The sequence below is a fragment of the Callionymus lyra genome, chromosome 7 (assembly GCF_982586985.1).
Source record: "Callionymus lyra chromosome 7, fCalLyr1.hap1.1, whole genome shotgun sequence".
Lineage (NCBI taxonomy): Eukaryota > Metazoa > Chordata > Actinopteri > Syngnathiformes > Callionymidae > Callionymus > Callionymus lyra.
This window is the reverse complement of record NC_141824.1, coordinates 7403586-7426077: the sequence shown is the minus strand read 5'-3', so window position 1 is coordinate 7426077 and position 22492 is coordinate 7403586. Positions and strand designations below refer to the sequence as shown.

General features: G+C 36.3%; 1 protein-coding gene across 1 annotated transcript in view; it reads left to right on the top strand.

The window, feature by feature from the left end:
• Positions 1–22492, top strand: part of lsamp (limbic system associated membrane protein) — a 296556-nt gene that overhangs the window by 259823 nt on the left and 14241 nt on the right. Inside the window, exons 5-6 of the mRNA XM_087794813.1 lie at positions 8342–8473; positions 9572–9692. Coding sequence (XP_087650939.1) covers positions 8342–8473; positions 9572–9692 — 253 coding nt within the window. The remainder of the gene's footprint in view (positions 1–8341; positions 8474–9571; positions 9693–22492) is intronic.

Genomic DNA, 22492 nt, shown 5'->3' with positions numbered 1-22492 from the left:
CCTGAAACCAAATTAGTATTCCCTGAAACTAAATTAGTATTTCCTGAAACCAAATGAGTATTTCCTGAAACTAAATAACCATTTCCTGAAACTAAATTAGTATTTCTTGAAACCAAATTACCATTTCCTGAAACCAAATGAGTATTTCCTGAAACTAAATTACCATTTCCTGAAACTAAATTAGTATTTCCTGAAACCAAATTAGTATTTCCTGAAACTAAATGAGTATTTCCTGAAACCAAATTACCATTTCCTGAAACCAAATTAGTATTTCCTGAAACTAAATGACCATTTCCTGAAACTAAATTACCATTTCCTGAAACGAAATTAGTATTTCCTGAAACTAAATTACCATTTCCTGAAACTAAATTAGTATTTCCTGAAACCAAATGAGTATTTCTTGAAACCAAATTACCATTTTGTGAAACAAAATTACCATTTACTGAAACTTAATTAGTATTTCCTGAAACTAAATTACAATTTCCTGAAACCAAATTAAAATTTCCTGAAACCAAAGTACTATTTCCTGAAACAAACTTACTATTTCCTGATTTTTTTTTACTTTTTCCTGAAAAATAATTACTTTTTCCTTAAACCAAAATATTATTTCCTGAATAAAATTACTATATCCGAAGACGTGTTAGAGGCTCTTCTTCATGACAAAGATAAATAAACTTATTGAACGCTCGCACGAAGTTGAAAGTCTCGACCGATGCAAATGACTACGAGTGAACTTCCATCCAGGCACGTCCGACAGCCTGCTGGTGCGAATCCCACGAGGCTCGTAGGTTTTCAGCAGCGTCGTCTGTGGAAAGCTATAGCAATTATATGTTGTAATGCAAGTAAGATGCCAAATTATAATCTCTGGAAAAGATAGATTTTCACAGTTAAGGAGCCTTTTTTATTACTTTTTGAATTTAAAAAATAGTTCATAATGGAAATGAATGCTTGAAGTGATAGTTTACCCAAAATTTCTCGGGATATTAAGCAGGAGTACTTCCTGTTCGTGTTTATGTAGTTCAGGGGTGTCCAAAGTTTTATCAAGGAGGGTCAAATGTGATGAAGAGAAATCTAGCGGAGAATAGATACAAACTGTGACCTTTTACCTCATTTAGAAGTCTCAAATAAAATTCTAATACTCATGTCATGATGTTTGGAGGTCAGTAGGTGGCGCCATCACTTTGTATTGATGTGATGTTTCCTTAGAACAGTTGTTCAAAACAAAGTAAAATAGTGCAAAGACGCCATCTAGTGGACTGTGAAGATAATGATGCCGCTTCATGAAGCTTCATCAGACCATCACTAGTGCGAACCATTAAACCAGGGGTGGGCAAACTTGGACCTCAAGGGCCACAGGGTGTGCAGGTTTTTGTTCCAACCGATCAAGCATGCACATTTTAACCAATGAGGTTTCAGCTGGAACAAGCAACACCAGACTGACAATCAACTTATTACACTCCTTAGACACCTGATTGGTCAAAAGGTGTCCTCTTGATTGGTTGGAACAAAAACCTGCACACCCTACAGCCATTGAGGACCGAGTTTTCCCACCCCTGCACTAAACGATTCAACAGAAAATTGAAAACTTCTTTACAAACTGTAAATAACATCAACACTAACTTCGTGTCATTTTCACTCATGTGATTTTGTTTGACATTTAAAAGTTATATTTTTGAAAAATCTTGAACTCTGGTTGAATAATACAGTTTATAATAGACTTCAAGTACCTGGTGTTGCCCGGAGATTTTTTAACAAGATTTTTACGTGAAAAATATTTTAAATGAAAAAAGCAAAGGCCATGTTATTTCATTTTAAATATTTGATCATCCCTTCAACATGCCTTCACATGGACTTGAAAGGATGCTAGCGTAATTTTTTGACTGGTTGTAACAGATTCCAAAAAATTGCGACTTTCGACTTGTTTGATATTTGAGCTTTATTTTATTTCCATTTCTATTTTATATATTATTTCTTATTCAAGACACAGATGAGTTGATGATGGTCATTTTGAGACCAATAGGAGCTGAAGTCAACTTTATAGATAAAGATTTCGGGCAAAACGTCTCTTATTTTGTCTTAATCATGAGTTAGATCCACATGGAAAGTACAGAATATGGTCTTTTATTAAAAGATATATCCTAAAAATTGAAGCCTGAATTACTTGTTTAAAGTTAAAAATTGCACCAGTGAAGTAAGACATGTTTTCATGTGAAGTTTCTAAAATGAAATGAATCTCTTGTTAAAAAAAAGAAAGTTTTTCTTGTGTTTTTCTCTCCCTTTAGGCAGATTCCGCTCTCGTTTTTGTCTTTCCATATCTTAAAATAAGACATCATTCTAGCCTCGACTCGTGAGTGTGACACAAATGACTCAAAATCCTACTTTTTCACTTGAAGAAAGACTTGAAAACTTGCTTTGATATTATATACTTTTAAAGAAACGTCTCTTTAAAATAAGATTATATACTCAGAGTACAGCTTAAATCTTCTTCGTGGTTTGTTACATAACATTATCAACTCACAACAGACACTGGGTTCCCAAATTAATTGCTGACATTTATTATCTCCGTTTGGTGAGAAAACAGTCAGACAGCACAACTCATTAAAGTCAAATCATTAAGAAGCCACTTTAAGGATTTGCTTAAGTATTAAATCAAACTAAATGAAAATACAAAAGCAATCGCTCACAAGAAATGACTCAAAGTGTAAGACTTTTACCCCCTTTTTTAATTTTTTCCCTCATCTTTGGAGAAAAAAAAGAATGAAGAAAAATAATTATAATACTTATAAAATGAACCAACTGAAAAGTACATTTATTCTCTCTCTCTCTCTCTCTCTCTCTCTCTCTCTCTCTCTCTCTCTCTCTCTCTCTCTCTCTGCAGTGTCAGCGCAAGATTTAGGATAATAGCCGGAGATCTTCTGTTAAAAATAACCTTTAAATATAGAAAATATAAATGTAAAAATCCTGACCTATGATATTTAAATTGCGGCTGAACAATCACTTTAGGTGAGGATTTGACTCGAGACATCTGTGGAGAATTAACACCTTTTGATGTGTTTTTCTCATGAAATAATGTGATATATTTTTGTGTAAAAACAGCCTTTCTGACGACTCAAATAGAGGCTTGGTTAAATAAAGGGTAGGTAGACAGATGGATGGAGAAAAGAGTGGGGGGAGGATACAGTGAGAGAACAGCAGAGAGTATAGAGTAAAAATCCAGGGAGGGAAATATGGGTCTGTTGACATGGTCCTGGATCAGTACCAGGTTCATTAGGATGAGCCATAAGGAAAAACACTAACCTTTGTTTGCTGTAATTTAAAACCAGCTGTAGTTTATTCTAGACTGTATTTCCAGTTGTGATCTTTTTCGGATAATCAATAACATATGATTGATTATAAAGATGCAACCATAACGGTTTATCCTTCTCATTGAAATCGGACATTCTATGAGAAGATTCTGTATTAATCTCTCCTTGTTGCAAGTAAAACTGTTTTAAACCAATTATCATCTCTGATGTCTTTTCTTTTAATTCATAGCTTGAATTACTCAAAATGTTTAGTTTTTGTGTTATAGCACATAAAACATGAAGACAATAGGTAAATTTAGTCATTAAAATTAAAAAATATATTTTTTAATTATATTCAAACACGGACTGGCAAAATAGGACGACCTGAATGTGCCTAAACAAAAAAAAAACGGTAGTGAAGGTGGGACGTGATAAAAGCTGGAATAAATACAAGTTAATAAGATAAGATAAGATCTTGGTCATAAGTTTCTGTATCCATGAAATTTCATGAGCGTCTATAAAAGTCGAAGAGCGACCAAAGTCATTGGAAGTCACCTTTTCGCGGGTCATAAATTTTATCGCTCGGTTTAGTTTGAATTCACAATATTTCCTCTTGCCTTTGGCCTGAAAACACCGGCTCAGTACCTGAACTCACCTCCGACGCTGACATTTAACATCTCAGCCCGGATTCTCCGAGTTAATATTGAATCGGTCTTCGCCCTCGGAGCCGTGGTATCGTCGCCACGTGTTCGGGGGAGATTCCCTCAACATGGAAAACATTTAGCCTTCCATGCAAACACACTCGGGCGAGTCCATCCCCTCGGGACGGGATTAACCGATCTATCTTCATTACGCTTCATTAAACAGATAAAGTCGGAAGGCTCCGTGAGCGAGGAGCGATTCTCTCCCGCGTGTCGGGAGGATGATGCCGTTCTGTGATTGATTGTTTCTTTTTTGACAATACACCTCATTGTTCTATTGTGAGCGAAGTCCCTCTCATGTGCACTCGGGGTGAGATTATCGACGGTTAAACACTTTCCTCAAACACTTTTCTTGTCTGATTTACATTCACTCCCTCGTTCTCTTTTCTAGTCTTTCTTTTTGTACCTTCTCTCCCTGAGATCTGTGCAGTCACCTGTGTTTCTCTCTCTCTCTCGCTCTCTCTCTCTCTCTCTCTCTCTCTAGAAACGAAGAGATTGCGCATCAATAGAATTTCCATGGCAACCCATTTTCAATCATGGCTCACCTATCATAGCAGACTGACAGTAGCTCCGCGGAGGGCTGAGTGAGTCAGGTTTAGACTTTGATCGTGATCCCACTGATCTTTCAATCAACATGAAATGATACTTCATCATCATCGGGCGGATGAAAAAGAAAAAAAAGAAAAAGCTTTTTCTCCAGCCAGGATTTTTTTTTTTTGAAGATATTCACATTTGAAGCAATAAGTGTGATTTTTATTCCTTTAAAATCCCGGTTTAACTGGTGTTTTTCTCTCTCTCGAGGGAGGGAGACAACAATGTAGCCGAGTGTTCACTGAATCAATCTCGAGATAGCAAAGGTGGTTCATTTCCCAGGGTGCCGTGCAGCGGCTCTCAGTATAAACACCGTCATGAACTGCTGCGACGACTGACGTTCTCAGTACTTGTCTTTGTGGTCAGTTTTAAAAACACATTTTTATTCATCATACATTTATATTTCTTGGTTATCAATCATACTTGATTTGCTCACAACTGTCAAATAAATACTTTAAAACGTCACATTCGTCTCCACCTACACTTACGTTGTGACACTGTTTATGCATCAGGTTGTAAGGAAATGACAACTTTATTGTAATCAATCATCTAGATTTAACAGTGGTTTTATATCATACTTTTTATGGTAAATTTATTTATAAACAACTAAATATTACACTACATTTTTTTCATGGTATTTTAACACTTTTGCATTTGATTTATTTAAGTTTAAATTGTAAAATGTATTCAATATGATATATATATTATATTTTTTTTCTGTTAAAAATAGATTCAATTTCATTAATTAAACTCTACATACAACTAGATCTTCTTCAACGTTTCTTCCTTTTACTTTTTACTTTTTTATGGGTATTGGATTTACTGTATATTTTTGTTGTGCTTATATCTTTTTTTTTTTTTTAAATAATACACAATTTACTTGATAACATATAAAAACCTTTTCATTTAAAGTCTTGATTTAAACATTTTTAAATATATTAAATAGGCAATGTACAAATTATTAAAAGTGAAAGCTTATTTTCAAATGTTCTTTCATTGATTTAATTTAAGTTCAACATTAACTTAAAACTTGATAAATATTTTTTTCCTCTTTTATTCCATTCATTTGTCATTTTTGGGTATTGAATTTATATTTGTCTGTGCTTTTGAATCATATTTCTTGAACTATGTACATGTACATGTATATGAAACGAATTACAAAATGTATTGTACTGCATAACAGCACTTTTTTTTGCATTTGACTTATTAGATTTTAAGTTGTAAATATATATAACATATGTCTTTTATTCTATATTGTTTAGAACCTTTAAATAAAATAAAAAAACTTACTTTAAAATTTCCTTTCATTTATTTTTATTTCATTAAATATTTCCCTTGTATTTCCTAGTTTATTCCTCCCGTCCTTCTTTTAGCTCGACTGCCCCTCATAACAGTAACAGTATATAACGTGGCCCCCGAGGAAATTTTATCGCCCGCCCTGCTATAACCGGTGTCACTTCTTGTCTTTAAAAAATGCTTTCCCTCCAAAAGAGTATAACTCTTGCCAGCAACGACCTCCATCTAGTTCCTGCACAGCCGCTCTTGTCCTTCTTTTAGACTCCAAATCTCATCATCAAACTTCAGAACCTCAATTGCAGCTTCTGTCGACCTCTTTTCCATTTCTTCTCCTTTTTTTTTTTCTTCCTTCAAACTCGTCCCAGTAGATCTGTAGAGCAATATGAAACCAATTTTTCTACTGCCTGAGCAAGTGTCAAGGTTTAAAGCAAGAGTCCTGTACAGTTTTTATCCCGTTTTAAAAAAGGGTCCCTAAAGCAGACCTGGCCCACGGGATTGGATTATTTTGCCCCTTATTTTATTTTATACACCAACCTTTTTTGTATTTACTCATAAACAAACATGGACAGCAAGTAATGTAAAAAAAAATGCATGTTTGTTTTTTTTGGTGGGGTTTTGTTTTTGGTCTTGACCTCGATTTATTATAATTATTATCTTTATTGTTGATATTAGTATAATTTAAATGAAATGTATTTAATTTGTCAAATAAAGTGGATATAATTTTAACTGAATGCGATACTTTGCTTGCCAACACTTAAATTATTCTTTTGTTAATTTTGTTAATATCGAAATAAAAAATGAACCCACAGCTGTATTTATTTTTCAATTGAGGAAATTCTACAACAGGTTAACAATTAATCTTTTAAACAAAAATGTAACATTGTCTCAAATGTAGTTCATCTTCAGAAATGACTCCCGGGTCACAATAACAGCTGTAAAACACTTTTTTTTTTCATATGTATTATATATTATAATATATTATATATACATATTTATTCCCAGAGACGAAATTGGTCGTTAACAGCTTCGCTTTAAACTGTTAAACCATTTTTTAGATTCAGTTCACAGCTCAGATGTTGCCATTGTTGGATAATTGATGCCGTCGTTTGTTCGGTTCAGTCTCTACAAACCCATGTGTCGCAGCTTCTGAAGCTATCTTCGGTCTCGCCGTCATGTCAACACTGTATTTCACAAAGAGACGAGGATTTGCGATCAACAAACATGGATCTCAGACTGCGATTTTCCCACGACAAGCATCTCCGTCTGCAGTGACGCCGGTTTCTCAACGATGAATATCTGTCCTTGGTTAAGAAACAAATGACGCTGCTAACATACATGTAACAACTCTGTGTTTATTCCTTCTGTCCAACACTCAATATCGTGAATTAAAACCCAATGATTAAAGAAATCTGCTGAAAAAGGATTACTGTAGTAATGTGTCAAAGAATTAGCCTTTTTTCCGACTTCTGACACACCTTCAGCTGCTCAGCCGTATGTTTCTCTCTGAGTGAGATGGTCAGATAGTGAGTTTGTTTCATGGCTAATTAGTTCGGCTTATTAAGGAACTCATCAGATATTCACTCCGTGGGTTTTGAGTTCACGCGTTCGCTCTGAGATTTTTCAGATACAGTTCTTCCGCAAACTCAACTTGTATCTATCAGTTCAAACTTCTCCCGCGATACGTTTATATTTGGCTTTTTTTTTTTACGAAATGTTTCCAAAATAGTGGTCAGAAAATGTGGTCACATGTTAGTTAAAGGGTCTTCTAAGGTGGTCACTCACTGACATCTTGCCAGAATCAATATTAAGGGGCTTGAGTTCCGGACGAGTATAACTTTTTAATGACAGAATTCCCCTCTGGCTTGAAATCCTTCTTAACGCTTTGGGAACACTTCATTAAATTTGGCACCTTGCAGAAAGAGTTTAATGATTACAAAGTAATTGCAACGATGTTGTTGGAAGAAGGGCCCGGATCGGCGAAAGGTTGAAGTTTGAAGAAGAAAGTGTTCGTTATTACTTTTACGGCTACAATTATCTTTTTAAAAATAGTCATACATCATAATCTACATGGTAACCTTCTGGTGACTAAATGTCCATCGAAATGACCTCTCGGGGAAGGTTTAAGGGGGAAAACAACACCACCAGGTCAAGAAAAGCCCAATTAAAATCCCATTTTTTAATACATATTAAATGAGAATGGTATCCATATTTTTTTCTGGGCAATGCGTGGTATTTTAGGAAATTAATAGACAGTATATAGTAATCAACTAATTGACCATTGTCAATACAGGGGTCTCAAACTCAGTCACAATCATTGGCCAAAAAAAGGTATATTAACCTAACAGGAAGTATTATTTTCACATTGTGTTTTCGTTATATTTTCATTATACTTCTGATGAAATTGTAACTGTGTTTGTGTTTCAATCTCAGTGACGGATATTCGAACTATTCTCTCCGTCTTCTCTACAGCAGAGCCTTTGGATGGAGAAGAGTACCTGGACATTATAGGTATCATGCGAAATCAAGCTGGACGTTACGAATGCAAAGCCAGCAACGACGTCTTCATACCAGACGTCAAATATGTCAACGTAGTCGTCAACTGTGAGTATCTACAAGTCAACGTCAGCTCTGCAAATATATAGATATAGTCGATGGTCTGGAAATTAATTTGTTGAACAAACTGAATCAAAGGAATAGTGAAGAGATTGATGATCCAAGGACAGGCTTACGAAAGGTTAGCACTTGTTCCCTTGCTAGAGAAAAGGCATCCAGGTGTTAGTGGTTAAAAAGTCAGTCCCTGGAAGTAGAAATAACTTGAGACAGTTTGAACAAGTAACTGAAGTTTCAACCGATAATACAATTTCTGACAGTATTTTAAAATAAAACATAGTGTTGATATGTTATCAAGTAAATTGTGTGGGACTACAAAAATATAGAGTAAATCAAATACCCATAAAAAAGGAAAAATTAAAGGAAGAAACAAGGAAGAAAATCTAGTGAAATGTAGAGTTTAACTAGTAATAAAAAAAAATCTAAATTAAGTTTCAATCATAATGAAATTGTATATATTTTAAACAATTTTACAGGGAAAAACCCCATTTCATATTTAATACATTTTACAATTTAAACTTAAATACATCAAATGCAAAAGTGTTAAAATGCCATTAAAAAAATAGTGTAATATTTATTTACTTTTAATAAGTAAGTAAGTAAGTAATATTTATTTATATAGCGCTTTTCGAGACCAGGGTCACAAAGCGCTTTAACAATCAAAACAATACTCAAAACAGTACAAACTTCAAAGATCAAGACAACACCGAGAACAACACAGGAGTTCCAGAAATTCAAGGAAAAGCCTGAACAAATAGAAACGTCTTAAGATGTTTCTTAAAGGAGTCAGTAGACTCCATCAAGCGCAAAGAGAGAGGAAGATTGTTCCAAAGCTTAGGAGCAACAGCCTGAAAAGATTTCTCTCCTCTGGTCCTGAGCCATAAGTATGATGTAAAACCACTTCGAAAACTATGAAACCAACACAGATAAAACATCAACAAACTCTCTAGGAACTCTAGGAACTTTTATAGTAAACCATTTGTAAGATAGCGGAGCTACAAAAATAATGCTACAAACAAATCAACAAAGAAAGCTTCTTTTTGGCAATTGTATTTCTTTTATTACATGTGATTCATTCATATTTTACAGATCCACCGACAATTAAGAAAACCCAGAGCTCCGAGGCTCAGATAGGCCGGATGGGAACTCTCCAGTGCGACGCCACTGCCGTGCCCACTCCTGAGTTCGAATGGTACAGAGATGATAAAAGGTAAGTCCTTGCAAATGTTTCATCAACCTTCAGATCAGTGTTTTCAGAGAGCCGCTCCTTCACTAATAATTCAGTGAGCAAGGATCAATGGTGTTAACCTGGCAGATTCCAGATATAGATAGTGGCTCAATATCCTGATCTGACAAAGTCTGAAAAATGAAACGTTATTTTGACAAATGTCACGCTGTCATCTGTGTCTGTTTATCGTACTTAAATCTTGGTTAAGTACGATGAACATTTTGATTTCCTTACTTTTGTACACACATATTTTTATCGAGAGTTATTAAACAAGGAGACCCAGGGGCGGAAGACAATAAGAATGCAGTGAGCTGAAATTTACACAAACGAAAATTGTATTTAATACACAAAAATAAAAGGGAGCAAAATGTCCAAAATACAGTGCTGAACTCCTTAGAGTTATTTCTCTAAATATGAACTTTAAAGAAAAGAAAATAGGGAAAATCCAGATGAGGTCGACACGAGCTAACACCGGTCTGCAGGAAATCCGGCGTTTAAAATAGGGCTGGGTTGATTGTTTGATCACTGACAGCTGTGCGTCTCTGCCCTGACAACTGTCAGCAATAACAGACAAAGCGGAAAGCAAGACAGGAAATAACCAATCAAAATAAAACGACTCGGATGGAGATTGTGAAAATGTAGTCGCTTATGTGGGAGCAGGGTGAAAATACAGTTTCTTATAAACCCAGTATAAACCCAAAGCTGAAGTAAATCGTCAAACAAATGTGTATTCTGTCGATGTCAGTCCGTTCTTGTAGGGCAATGATGAATTTGCGTTTATCAAAACGGAGGCAGCCGGTGGCAATAAGAGAGCTGACTGGAATATTTTCCGTGACAGCGATGCACTGATGGGGACAATTGCATTTATAGCATCGTCAGTGATAAGCAGGAAGAACTCCATCTGTCAAAACCTCCAGCTCTTGTGCAACTGTTACTGGCTATGATATCAGAGGCATACTATATTTATACTGCAGGTCAATACACGGGGGAGTGAACTCCAAGAGCTGTGAAGCAGATTGTAGTCAATGTGATCCGACAGGGGATTATAACAATGAAATAGTTGGGCTACCGATTGCCATACTCTGTATAGTAACTGAAATATTTGTAGGATTTTAATTACATACAGTAACATATTCAATTCTATATTCAGACTCCTATTTTCACATTTATAGAGCTCCTACAGTTGTCCATTAATTTTATGAGTTACATAATATAGTGATTTAAAAGATTCTAGATCATTCACTTAATATTTATTGTAATATGCATGAAAACTATATATAATTATTGACCTTTTGTAGATGCTTGGTCTCTGACCAGGACAAACTCAACTTCTTTTAGCAATTTGACTTTTAAAATAAGGCTAAAGTATCACTTACTGTTCTTGCCTTTGGGCTCGGAGAGTAAAGGTTACTTGAATAAGTCCTGGCGCTCGAAGAAGCCTCAGGTTTCCGCTCTTGACCCTCACTGTATAGAGAAGCCAGAGCAGAGGTGTCGAACTCTTTTACTGGCAGTTTAAAATTGCCAAACAGGATTTATATTCATTAAATGAGGATTAGAAATTAAATTCTATTTTTTTTTTTTTTTTTGGAAAACCCACAGTTTTAAGAGCATCATCTGTTGCAGAGTATTGTGGGAGATGTTGATGCGACTTGTTTTTTGTATAAAAATATTAACATAATTCATATTGTATATCATTTATAAGCAATACCTAATTTTATCCTGTCAGTTCAGTATGAGACCTGAGCTAAACGTTATTGTAATTCATCTAAAAAATGAATTAAAGCCCCAATACATGAGGTTTAAAATACTGTTTCTGGCACCCCCTGGTGTCAAGAGAGTACCACTGCGATGTCAAGGCTTCTACGATTCACCATTTTTACTCTTCCATGTGTGCATTTGTGAACAAAAATAGTGAGTACTGAGCCTGAGTACTTATAAACATTTCTCAGATCTACTGCTGTAATATTTCCATGTACACACTGTTATTCTGTGTACACAGTATTTTTGGAATCATTAAAGGTGATCCAACTCATCCACAGAACAGAATCAAGGGTAAAATTGTATCATCAAACATATGGTGGAAAACACAGGTCTCTCTTGTAAAAGAGAGTTTAATGTCAATGAGTCTAACCTGGATAAATAAATAAAATAAATAAAATATCTGCCAATCAAACAAGTAAAAAGAAAAATCCAGATAATCAAGATGAACTGCCCAAAAAAACTTCCTATATCTCAGACGATAGTTATTCTTTAGGTGATTGTGTCTTAATTTTAGTTTATAATAAAGATGATTACATTCATAAGACACTTTAATGAATTTATAGGGTTTTTGTAGAAGAAGTTAAGATGTGTATTCATCTAATTTATGACGATAATACTTTTATTCTTCTTATAATAACATTTAATTGGTTGACGTTACAAGATTTAAATGAATTGTCTTTTGCAAATACAGTATAGTTGAAAATAACATAATATTGCATTCTGAAAATATGGTGTAATACAGTTTTATTTGTTATAACACATTACAAGACAGTGTTACCACTTACACTTCTTGACATGACAACAACTTATAATACACTATAAAGCTTTCAATAAGTTGACATACATGATTATAAACTGTCATAACATCCTCTCTATAACCTTATAAATAATCATAATGTTTTGCGAATGTGCTCATAATATAATATTTGTTTTGAGAAGACAATATAATTTCTTATGGATGTGTTTGTAATGCATCAAAAAAGAGACGTTCATAGAATGTGATTCCAAATAATCTATTTTTGGTTATTATTTACTGCGCCGTATATAGTGACATCAGAGTATTTGTACGTGTTTAAGTTGAGGAAAGAATTCGATCAGTTCAAGACGACAAATCTCTCACAAACAATGAAGGAATGCAAGAAGAGGAATATTAATGTGAAAAGACGTGTTTAGCGACACAAAACCCATTAATGCTAATAGAAATGAATTAGTCCAAAGCGGGATCAATTATGAATACAAGAGTGACGTCCATTTTTTCACCAGCCTCCTGAAAATAGCGCAGGTCAGATGATTAGTGTTCTCCTCTTTAGCTCTCAATTATAGCAGCAGCTCGCCGGCTTTATCCTCCGTTCCAGAAACGCTCCCCACCATTGTAGGGAAGCACGATAATGAGTCTTTTATGAAGCCTTTGTCAAACCGGCTCTCACAGCGGATCCATTGTCATGTCCCACTGTTCATTTTATGACATCATCCATGTAGTTTGATCATGACTAATCACCCACTTCATCATTCACCAGCCTATTATTTCATTCTTAATTGAACATTATTGTAGACGACAGCGCTGGAGATTTTCCGGAAGCAAGAGGATCATCTTTTCCTCATGTATTCAATTCATCAACTTGCTTCAAAAAAATCCCCGACATCGTCTCCGTCTCGCCGCCGAAAACGAAGATTCCTACTGTAGCTCACTGTCTCCGGGTTGAAATTGCTAAGACAGACACAGGTGTTCGCTGGAAAGCTATCAATTTAAGTGTCACACATCCATCTAGAAAATACTTGAAGGGGATCGGAGTGTAATGACATTCACAGCCCCCCGACCCGACAATTCACTCCCGTCATTTCAACCCCTATTCAAGCGAGTGAAGCAAATTCACCAGCTGAGTCTGTAGCTTTGATGGGTTTGAATGAAAAACACTAATGAAAAGAAAATTGCAGCCTGTGAGTCCGCCTTCGCTGGCTTCCCCGTCTCGACGACAACTGCAAGTTTGCTGGAGACGGGGAAGGAAAATAGTGTATGAATGTCAAAAGTGTTATCACAGATATGCTTCTAACGTAATAGGCCTATCAGCCCTCGGCTCCAAAGAGAAAGATTTATCGCCATCGGAATATTTTAGCATTATCTGTTGGTTCCATCCTCCGTCTAAGTCGTTTTGTCCCTCCTTGGCTGTTTGCCTGTTTCCCAGAGCGCTCCCTGGCTTTATGGCCGTTTATATTTTCCCTTGTCTGATCATGTAAATTCGACATTAAAATGTCCTAAAGGTTCTTTAAAAACGCCATCATTTATTATACGTGTCTCGAAAGTTCTCTCGCGGTCGGTCGCCGCCTGCACGTCGTGCTCTTGAGCAACACTTAGAATGGATGTCGTTGACCTGAAGTGGATTTTTGCGACAAAAAAAGCTCCTGATATATTAGAATAATGCAGCCTACGCAGACGACACGCTGCTACCTACAATATTTATGATTTAAATAAAGGCCTGACGGGGGAACTTTGCTAAACACGTGTCGACCTGAGGGCGATGAAGCGTTTGACAGTTTTTAAGAAGGAGCCTTAGGATATAAGGTTAAATTTAGTGGCTTATTCATGGCACATTTGTTGAATATTACGCGACTGTTACGTTATGAGTTCATTCTTTGAAGAGTCGATAAGAAGTCACGGAAGGACTCTTTGAAAAAAAAGCACATAAGTGGTCTCGAAGTCTTTGTTGTCCTGTAAATAGCAACAAAACTTATAGTCCAGGGTAAATATCGTGCGTCGCGATGCATTTTTTTTTAAACGGAATTCTTGGTACTTTTGTCGCCTTTTTTAGATGATTTCTCAGAGGTCGTCCAAAATGTAGCTCTGTCGGCTTCCCTTCTACGTTGACTTCCATTGGGTCAAAAAGCAGGAGACGGGGAATATATTTACCGTAAATATACTTAAAGCACACCCTTTATTTATTGATCATGCGAACAGAACTGGCCAAAAGTTTGGACTCAACCTTTTATTTGATGTGTTTCCGTTGGTTTCATGACTATTTAGATACAAATCCAGGTGGAATTATGTACTCAACAAACAAATTTAAAATGAAAAAGTATCTTATACTCTAGTTTCTTCAAAGTAGACACTTTTTTTTTCTTAATTACTGTTTTGACTTTTTAACAACCGTCAGTTGTGTTGCTACAGAAGTCAGGTTGAAACACAGTCTTATTGTGCGACTGTTAGAATCCATATCAGGAAGAACCGATCAGTTCAATAAAGAGAAAACGATTGACCATCATTACTCAAAGAAACGAAGGTCAGTCTGAATCCAATGTTAAGACCTTTCAATGAACCATTCGGCCTGTACTGTACATCGAAGAAACATTTTCAAGTTTCATGGTTATACAGGACAAACTGCGTCCATGTTGATACGGAACAGAATACGCGACGAAAGATTACGGAACTGAGTGAAGGGATTACTGAAGCGAACAATCACATAATGATTGGCAGAACGATCAGTAGTTTTCACCCGTCAGACTGTGTATGTTTTTGAATCCCTGAAACTTGAACTTTGAAAATCGAAAAAGTGCGTTATTTGTTGATGACTAAGTGGTAAAAGCGGTACTTTTTTCATGCGTCTCCTTCGACAAAATCAAGCCATTTTACCATCTTTAGTTCGTTTAGGAGTCAGTGCACAGTGATTTCTTTTATTCTCCAGGTCACACCAAGGGGGTTCCATTCAGCTCAAAGTCAACACAACACAACATATAATCAGCTCTGATGACACACACTGAGCTCTGTGTGTTTGATTGACAGTTGATCCGTGTGGACAAACCACTCGATGTTCTGTAGGCCACTAACAAAAGGGGGGTTTTAAGGGTTACTAATGTCAAGTATATTGTCGATTCTGCAATATTTATAACGCAAACCTGAAGTATTTGAAGTATAAAGGTATTCTTAACATGAAAATAGCAGAGAAGAAACGTCTAAAAAGAAAAAAATAGTTAAATTGTGATGGAATTATTGAGTTAAGTGCAAATAGTAATACAATAATAAATCAATAAAATGTTTGTTGTTTTTTTAATTACCCCCTGAGGACCAACGTGATTTATTTAGTTTCTATTAGTAGACGCGCAACTCATTAAGTACTTATTAAAACTAGTTCTGCAGAATTAATTGACATTACATAAGAATTAAAGCTTTTTCTTTTATGTTGGTTTTAATTGGATATTGTATTTAAAGTTTCTTTCTGTTTTTCATTAATACAATATAATAGATTATTTACTTTGGTAACACAAGCAATGATATACAAAATAATATGCAGTCCTAGAAGGACAAAGATTTATATTTTTTAAGATTTATGTTTGTTTAAATATAAGAACTAAATATATGAGGTAAAAGGAGAAATTATAGGATATTAGATATTTCTTCTTAGAAGCAGTGTTTTTTGTGTAAAAATGTGTTAATTCATATTAATAGACAGTGAATTGTGAGGGTTTAGTGTGAGATGTTAGTAGAATAAGAGCAAAACCGCTTTTATTTAATCTTTTCTATTTTGAAAATGCTTTCACCTCAGGCTGTATCACCGGTTCACCACTTTTTTTGGGGGGGCCCCGATGTTATCAACCAGGGCTGAGAGGGTCTTCAGTTTGGCGACTACATTATCTCGTCACCGGGTTTCGCAGACGGATCAAGGGATCAAGTGGTTGCTGTTGACTCCCTCGGGGGTCTTCAGTTCTGGGCTGAACTCTGGGTGGTGACAGAAAGAACAAGATGGCAAGTACAAGTGGACAAAATTAGGTTTGTGCTCGGGTCGTGCAGACTGTGGGCAGCGTTACCACCAACAGCAGGAGTCGCCTGGAGAGAAGCTCACGTCAATCAGTTCCATGACATCCACGTCTCACAACAATGGACGTGGCTCCTGCAACTAAGAAGAATCAATATGAAGACATTGAATTATATTATTTTACTTTTTGAGTTGATTGACTATGAGTATAGTTAGTTCCTACGTTGACGTTTTAATGAAAAGTCTGACCCTCTGATTCCATTTACGCGCCTGCATGAGGTCAAAAAAATAATAATTGGTTTTATCTAGGAGTGTATTTCATAACTCTTGAGAACACTCTATTATTCTGACCATTTAAAAATATTTCCAATCAAACTATAACCTGTTAAAGATCATTTTTTGAAGAACATTTTTCATCCATTTAGTTTTCCTTCTTATGGTTATTGGATTTATGTTGTTTGTAGTGCTTTCAAAAAAAAAAAATGTATAAAAAATCAATTACTACACAATTTATTTCATGGCATAATAACACCCTGTTTTGCATTTGATATATATTTTTTTAAATTGTAAAATAAATCAATTGTATTTATATACAATTAAGACTTCTTCATTTGTACTTCTGACGATGCGGTATTAAAGTAAAAAATGTAATATATATATATATATATATTGTGGCCCTTGGGGAAATTTGATTTCCCGCCCAGGTTCTAGAAATTAAAAAGTACATTTCCCTAGAAGCAAATTTTATAGAAGATTTAAACACGTACTTTATATATTTTACGTTCATTTTTATTCTGTTATGTTTACTCTGTTATGTTTTGATTAGTGGTTTTGTTTCTGTATAATCGATTTTTTTGTCCCTTCTTGGCTGTTTAATAAAGCAACACTTTTTAAAGATTTTAAAGAAGTCAGATAAACATTGTCAAGTGAAAAAGTAAAGTCAAATTTTAACTCTTTTTCTTCTTACCTTCATGTAGACTAATGTTATTTTCAGAGTAATCCGTGTCTTTTTTAGTTACAGGCAGAAATGTATGTCCATGCTAATGTAGCAGGTTGTCTTCACCTTAGTCCAAAAAGACATTTTAAAAACATCCACATACCTCCATACTGCTCGTCTGTAACATCCCTCTTGGATTGAAGCCTCGACTTTAGAAATTAGTTCAGAAAAACAATTAAACAAGTGTATCATTTAGGCTTGTTTGTCACAGAAGCTAAAATGCTAACACGCTACACAGACAGGTAACACTCCAGGTAAACAACTCCAGGTGTAAACAGTACACACCGGAGCGAACAATATCTTTTGTCTTCACAAGATGGAGGTATTTGGATGTTTTCAAGAGTCTTTTTGGATGAAGATGACCGAGCTCCAGTCGCTACATTAAAATGAACAAACATTTTTGTCTATAACTCTAAAAAGTCACGGATTATTCTGAAAATAATCCTAAATGGACATGATGGTGAGTAGAAAACGAGTGACATCCGTGGTGAACTATGCGTCTTCTAATACAGATTCCCTGTAAGGTGACATTTAGTCACTTTACCTTCAGAACCTCCTCCCTCGTTTCCTGTTCTACCTCCCGGTCCGTGACCTCCGCCGCTGATCAAACATGACACTCTCTCTGAAACCGCCGTCGACAACATCTCCAGCAGGACTCGCCGGCGTGTCTCCGAGTCTTCAGAGACCCAATTAGTGTCGGCTGGAAAAAAAAAAGGTGCCATCTTGTTCTTGAGGCCGCCGGCCAGTCGTGGACCTCTGGCGCCGTCATTCCTGCCGCGGACCCTTAACGCTGACATTTCCATCCAACAATCCTGGTAATGATCCTAATCATCTGGACTTGATAGAGTCTGTCACCGATAAGAAAAAAAGGCTCGCCATCATTTCGCTCGTTTTTTTTTTCATACTCACGACTGGAAGCCGTCATCCGGTTTTGACGGACAGATGCATTTGTTGTGTTGTCAGCGAGGACGTGCGTCGTTGAAATTCGAGTGTTTTTGAGTCTCAGCAGGACTCGCCACTTGATTTCATTCATCGTCTCCCTTGATTTATAACAGGTCTGTCACCGGCCCTGACAGTGAGAAGCTGCTTAAGATGCGACTGAATCAAATCTGTCCGGCTGACGATTAACTCGGGGTCTTTGACCTCCGTTGGTGGGTCACCATCACTTGGTGCCCTCTGTTGAAGACCTGGGTCAGATCCAGATTCCAGTCATGTAGTCATAGAGACAGAGAGGTTCTTAATGGCTCGTTGCTGCCCTCTGCCTGTCGAGGAGTGAACTCGTCATTGTGTCGCCAGAGATGGAAGGAACCGTAGAGACGTTAAGAGGAGAAAGTTGGGATTGAATGAAGATCAGTTCAGATCAACAAAACATGTTTTGACTTTTCGTGTGTATTCGTTTTGTTACCCATAATTTAAAGTTGATAAAGCATTTTAGGTTCATTCGTTTTTTTTTCAATGCACTTTTTTTTAGACTAGATTAGATTAGATTAGATTAGATTAGATTTTATAAATCCCTCTGGGGATCTCCTTCAGAAAATTAGGTTTCCAGTTCACAACAGACGATAGTTTCTTAAAAACAAGAATAAGAACAAAAGCACAAATAAAAATAACAAAGTGCAAGGGATGACAAAGTGCAAATATAAAGAACATTGATCAAAGGAAATAACACAAATAATAGGATAGACATTATACTTTCACTCTAGTCCACTAGATGGTAGTGATGTGTTGATGAAGCTTCATGAAACAGTGTCATTATCATCAGAGTCCACTAGATGCTAGTTATGTGTTGATGAAACTTAATGAAACAGTGTCATTATCTCCAGAGTCCACTAGACGGTAGTGATGTGTTGATGACGCTTCATGAAACAGTGTCATTATCTTCAGAGTCCACTAGATGCTAGTTATGTGTTGATGAAGCTTCATGAAACAGTGTCATTATCTTCAGAGTCCACTAGATGGTAGTTATGTGTTGATGAAGCTTCATGAAACAGTGTCATTATCTTCAGAGTCCACTGAATGGTAGTGATGTGTTGATGAAGCTTCATGAAACAGTGTCATTATCTTCAGAGTCCACTAGATGGTAGTGATGTGTTGATGAATCTTCATGAAACAGTGTCAATATCTTCAGAGTCCACTAGATGGTAGTGATGTGTTGATGAAGCTTCATGAAACAGTGTCATTATCTTCAGAGTCCACTAGATGGTAATGATATGTTGATGAAGCTTCATGAAACAGTGTAATTATCTTCAGAGTCCGCTAGATTGTAATGATATGTTGATGAAGATTCATGAAACAGTGTCATTATCTTCAGAGTCCACTAGATGGTAATGATATGTTGATGAAGCTTCATGAAAGAGTGACATTATTTTCAGAGTCCACTAGATGTCAGTGATGTGTTGATAAAGCTTCATGAAACAGTGTCATTATCTTCAGAGTCCACTAGATGGTAATGATGTGTTGATGAAGCTTCATGAAACAGTGTCATTATCTTCAGAGTCCACTAGATGAAGGTGATGTGTTGATGAAACTTAATGAAACAGTCTCATTATCTTCAGAGTCCACTAGATGCTAGTTATGTGTTGATGAAGCTTCATGAAACAGTGTCATTATCTTCAGAGTCCACTAGAAGGTAGTGATGTGTTGATGAATCTTCATGAAACACTGTCATTATTTTCAGAGTCCACTAGATGTCAGTGATGTGTTGATAAAGCTTCATGAAACAGTGTCATTATCTTCAGAGTCCACTAGATGGTAATGATGTGTTGATGAAGCTTCATGAAACAGTGTCATTATCTTCAGAGTCCACTAGATGAAGGTGATGTGTTGATGACGCTTCATGAAACAGTCTCATTAACTTCAGAGTCCACTAGATGAAGGTGATGTGTTGATGACGCTTCATGAAACAGTCTCATTAACTTCAGAGTCCACTAGATGCTAGTTATGTGTTGATGAAGCTTCATGAAACAGTGTCATTATCTTCAGAGTCCACTAGATGGTAGTGATGTTTTGATGAAGCTTCATGAAACACTGTCATTATCTTCAGAGTCCACTAGATGGTAGTGATGTGTCGATGAAGCTTCATGAAACATTGTCATTATTTTCAGAGTCCACTAGATGGAAGTGATGTGTCGATGAAGCTTCATGAAACAGTGTCATTATCTTCAGAGTCCACTAGATGGTAGTGATGTGTTGATGAAGCTTCATGAAACAGTGTCATTATCTTCAGAGTCCACTAGATGATAGTGATGTGTTGATGACGCTTCATGAAACAGTGTCATTATCTTCAGAGTCCACTAGATGCTAGTTATGTGTTGATGAAGCTTCATGAAACACTGTCATTATCTTCAGAGTTCACTAGATGGTAGTGATGTGTTGATGAAGCTTCATGAAACAGTGTCATTATCTTCAGAGTCCACTAGATGGTAGTGATGTGTCGATGAAGCTTCATGAAACACTGTCATTATCTTCAGAGTCCACTAGATGGTAGTGATGTGTCGATGAAGCTTCATGAAACACTGTCATTATCTTCAGAGTCCACTAGATGGTAGTGATGTGTCGATGACGCTTCATGAAACACTGTCATTATCTTCAGAGTCCACTAGATGGTAGTGATGTGTTGATGAAGCTTCATGAAACAGTGTCATTATTTTCAGAGTCCACTAGATGGTAGTGATGTGTCGATGAAGCTTCATGAAACAGTGTCATTATCTTCAGAGTCCACTAGATGGTAGTGATGTGTTGATGAAGCTTCATGAAACAGTGTCATTATTTTCAGAGTCCACTAGATGGTAGTGATGTGTCGATGAAGCTTGATGAAACAGTGTCATTATCTTCAGAGTCCACTAGATGGTAGTGATGTGTCGATGAAGCTTCATGAAACAGTGTCATTATCTTCAGAGTCCACTAGATGGTAGTGATGTGTCGATGAAGCTTCATGAAACAGTGTCATTATCTTCAGAGTCCACTAGATGGTAGTGATGTGTTGATGAAGCTTCATGAAACAGTGTCATTATTTTCAGAGTCCACTAGATGGTAGTGATGTGTTGATGAAGCTTCATGAAACAGTGTCATTATTTTCAGAGTCCACTAGATGGTAGTGATGTGTCGATGAAGCTTCATGAAACAGTGTCATTATCTTCAGAGTCCACTAGATGGTAGTGATGTGTCGATGAAGCTTCATGAAACAGTGTCATTATCTTCAGAGTCCACTAGATGGTAGTGATGTGTCGATGAAGCTTCATGAAACACAGTCATTATCTTCAGAGTCCACTAGATGGTAGTGATGTGTTGATGAAGCTTCATGAAACAGTGTCATTATTTTCAGAGTCCACTAGATGGTAGTGATGTGTCGATGAAGCTTCATGAAACAGTGTCATTATCTTCAGAGTCCACTAGATGCTAGTTATGTGTTGATGAAGCTTCATGAAACAGTGTCATTATCTTCAGAGTCCACTAGATGGTAGTGATGTGTTGATGAAGCTTCATGAAACAGTGTCATTATCATCAGAGTCCACTAGATGGTAATGATGTGTTGATGAAGCTTCATGAAACAGTGTCATTATCATCAGAGTCCACTAGATGGTAATGATGTGTTGATGAAGCTTCATGAAACACTGTCATTGTCTTCAGAGTCCACTAGATGGTAGTGATGTGTTGATGAAGCTTCATGAAACACTGTCATTATCTTCAGAGTCCACTAGATGGTAGTGATGTGTTGATGAAGCTTCATGAAACAGTGTCATTATCTTCAGAGTCCACTAGATGGTAATGATATGTTGATGAAGCTTCATGAAACAGTGACATTATTTTCAGAGTCCACTAGATGTCAGTGATGTGTTGATAAAGCTTCATGAAACAGTGTCATTATCTTCAGAGTCCACTAGATGGTAATGATGTGTTGATGAAGCTTCATGAAACAGTGTCATTATCATCAGAGTCCACTAGATGGTAATGATGTGTTGATGAAGCTTCATGAAACAGTGTCATTATCTTCAGAGTCCACTAGATGGTAATGATGTGTTGATGAAGCTTCATGAAACAGTGTCATTATCTTCAGAGTCCACTAGATTGCTTCTCTTTCCTTTGTTTTGAACAACTGTTCTACTGAAACATCATTTGTTGGCGCCACCTACTGACTTCTAAACAACATGACACTGTTTCATGAAGCTTCATCAACACATCACTACCATCTAGTGGACTCTGAAGATAATGACACTGTTTCATGAAGCTTCATCAACACATCACTAGTAAGCATCAATAATACTAGTATTTAGTAACAA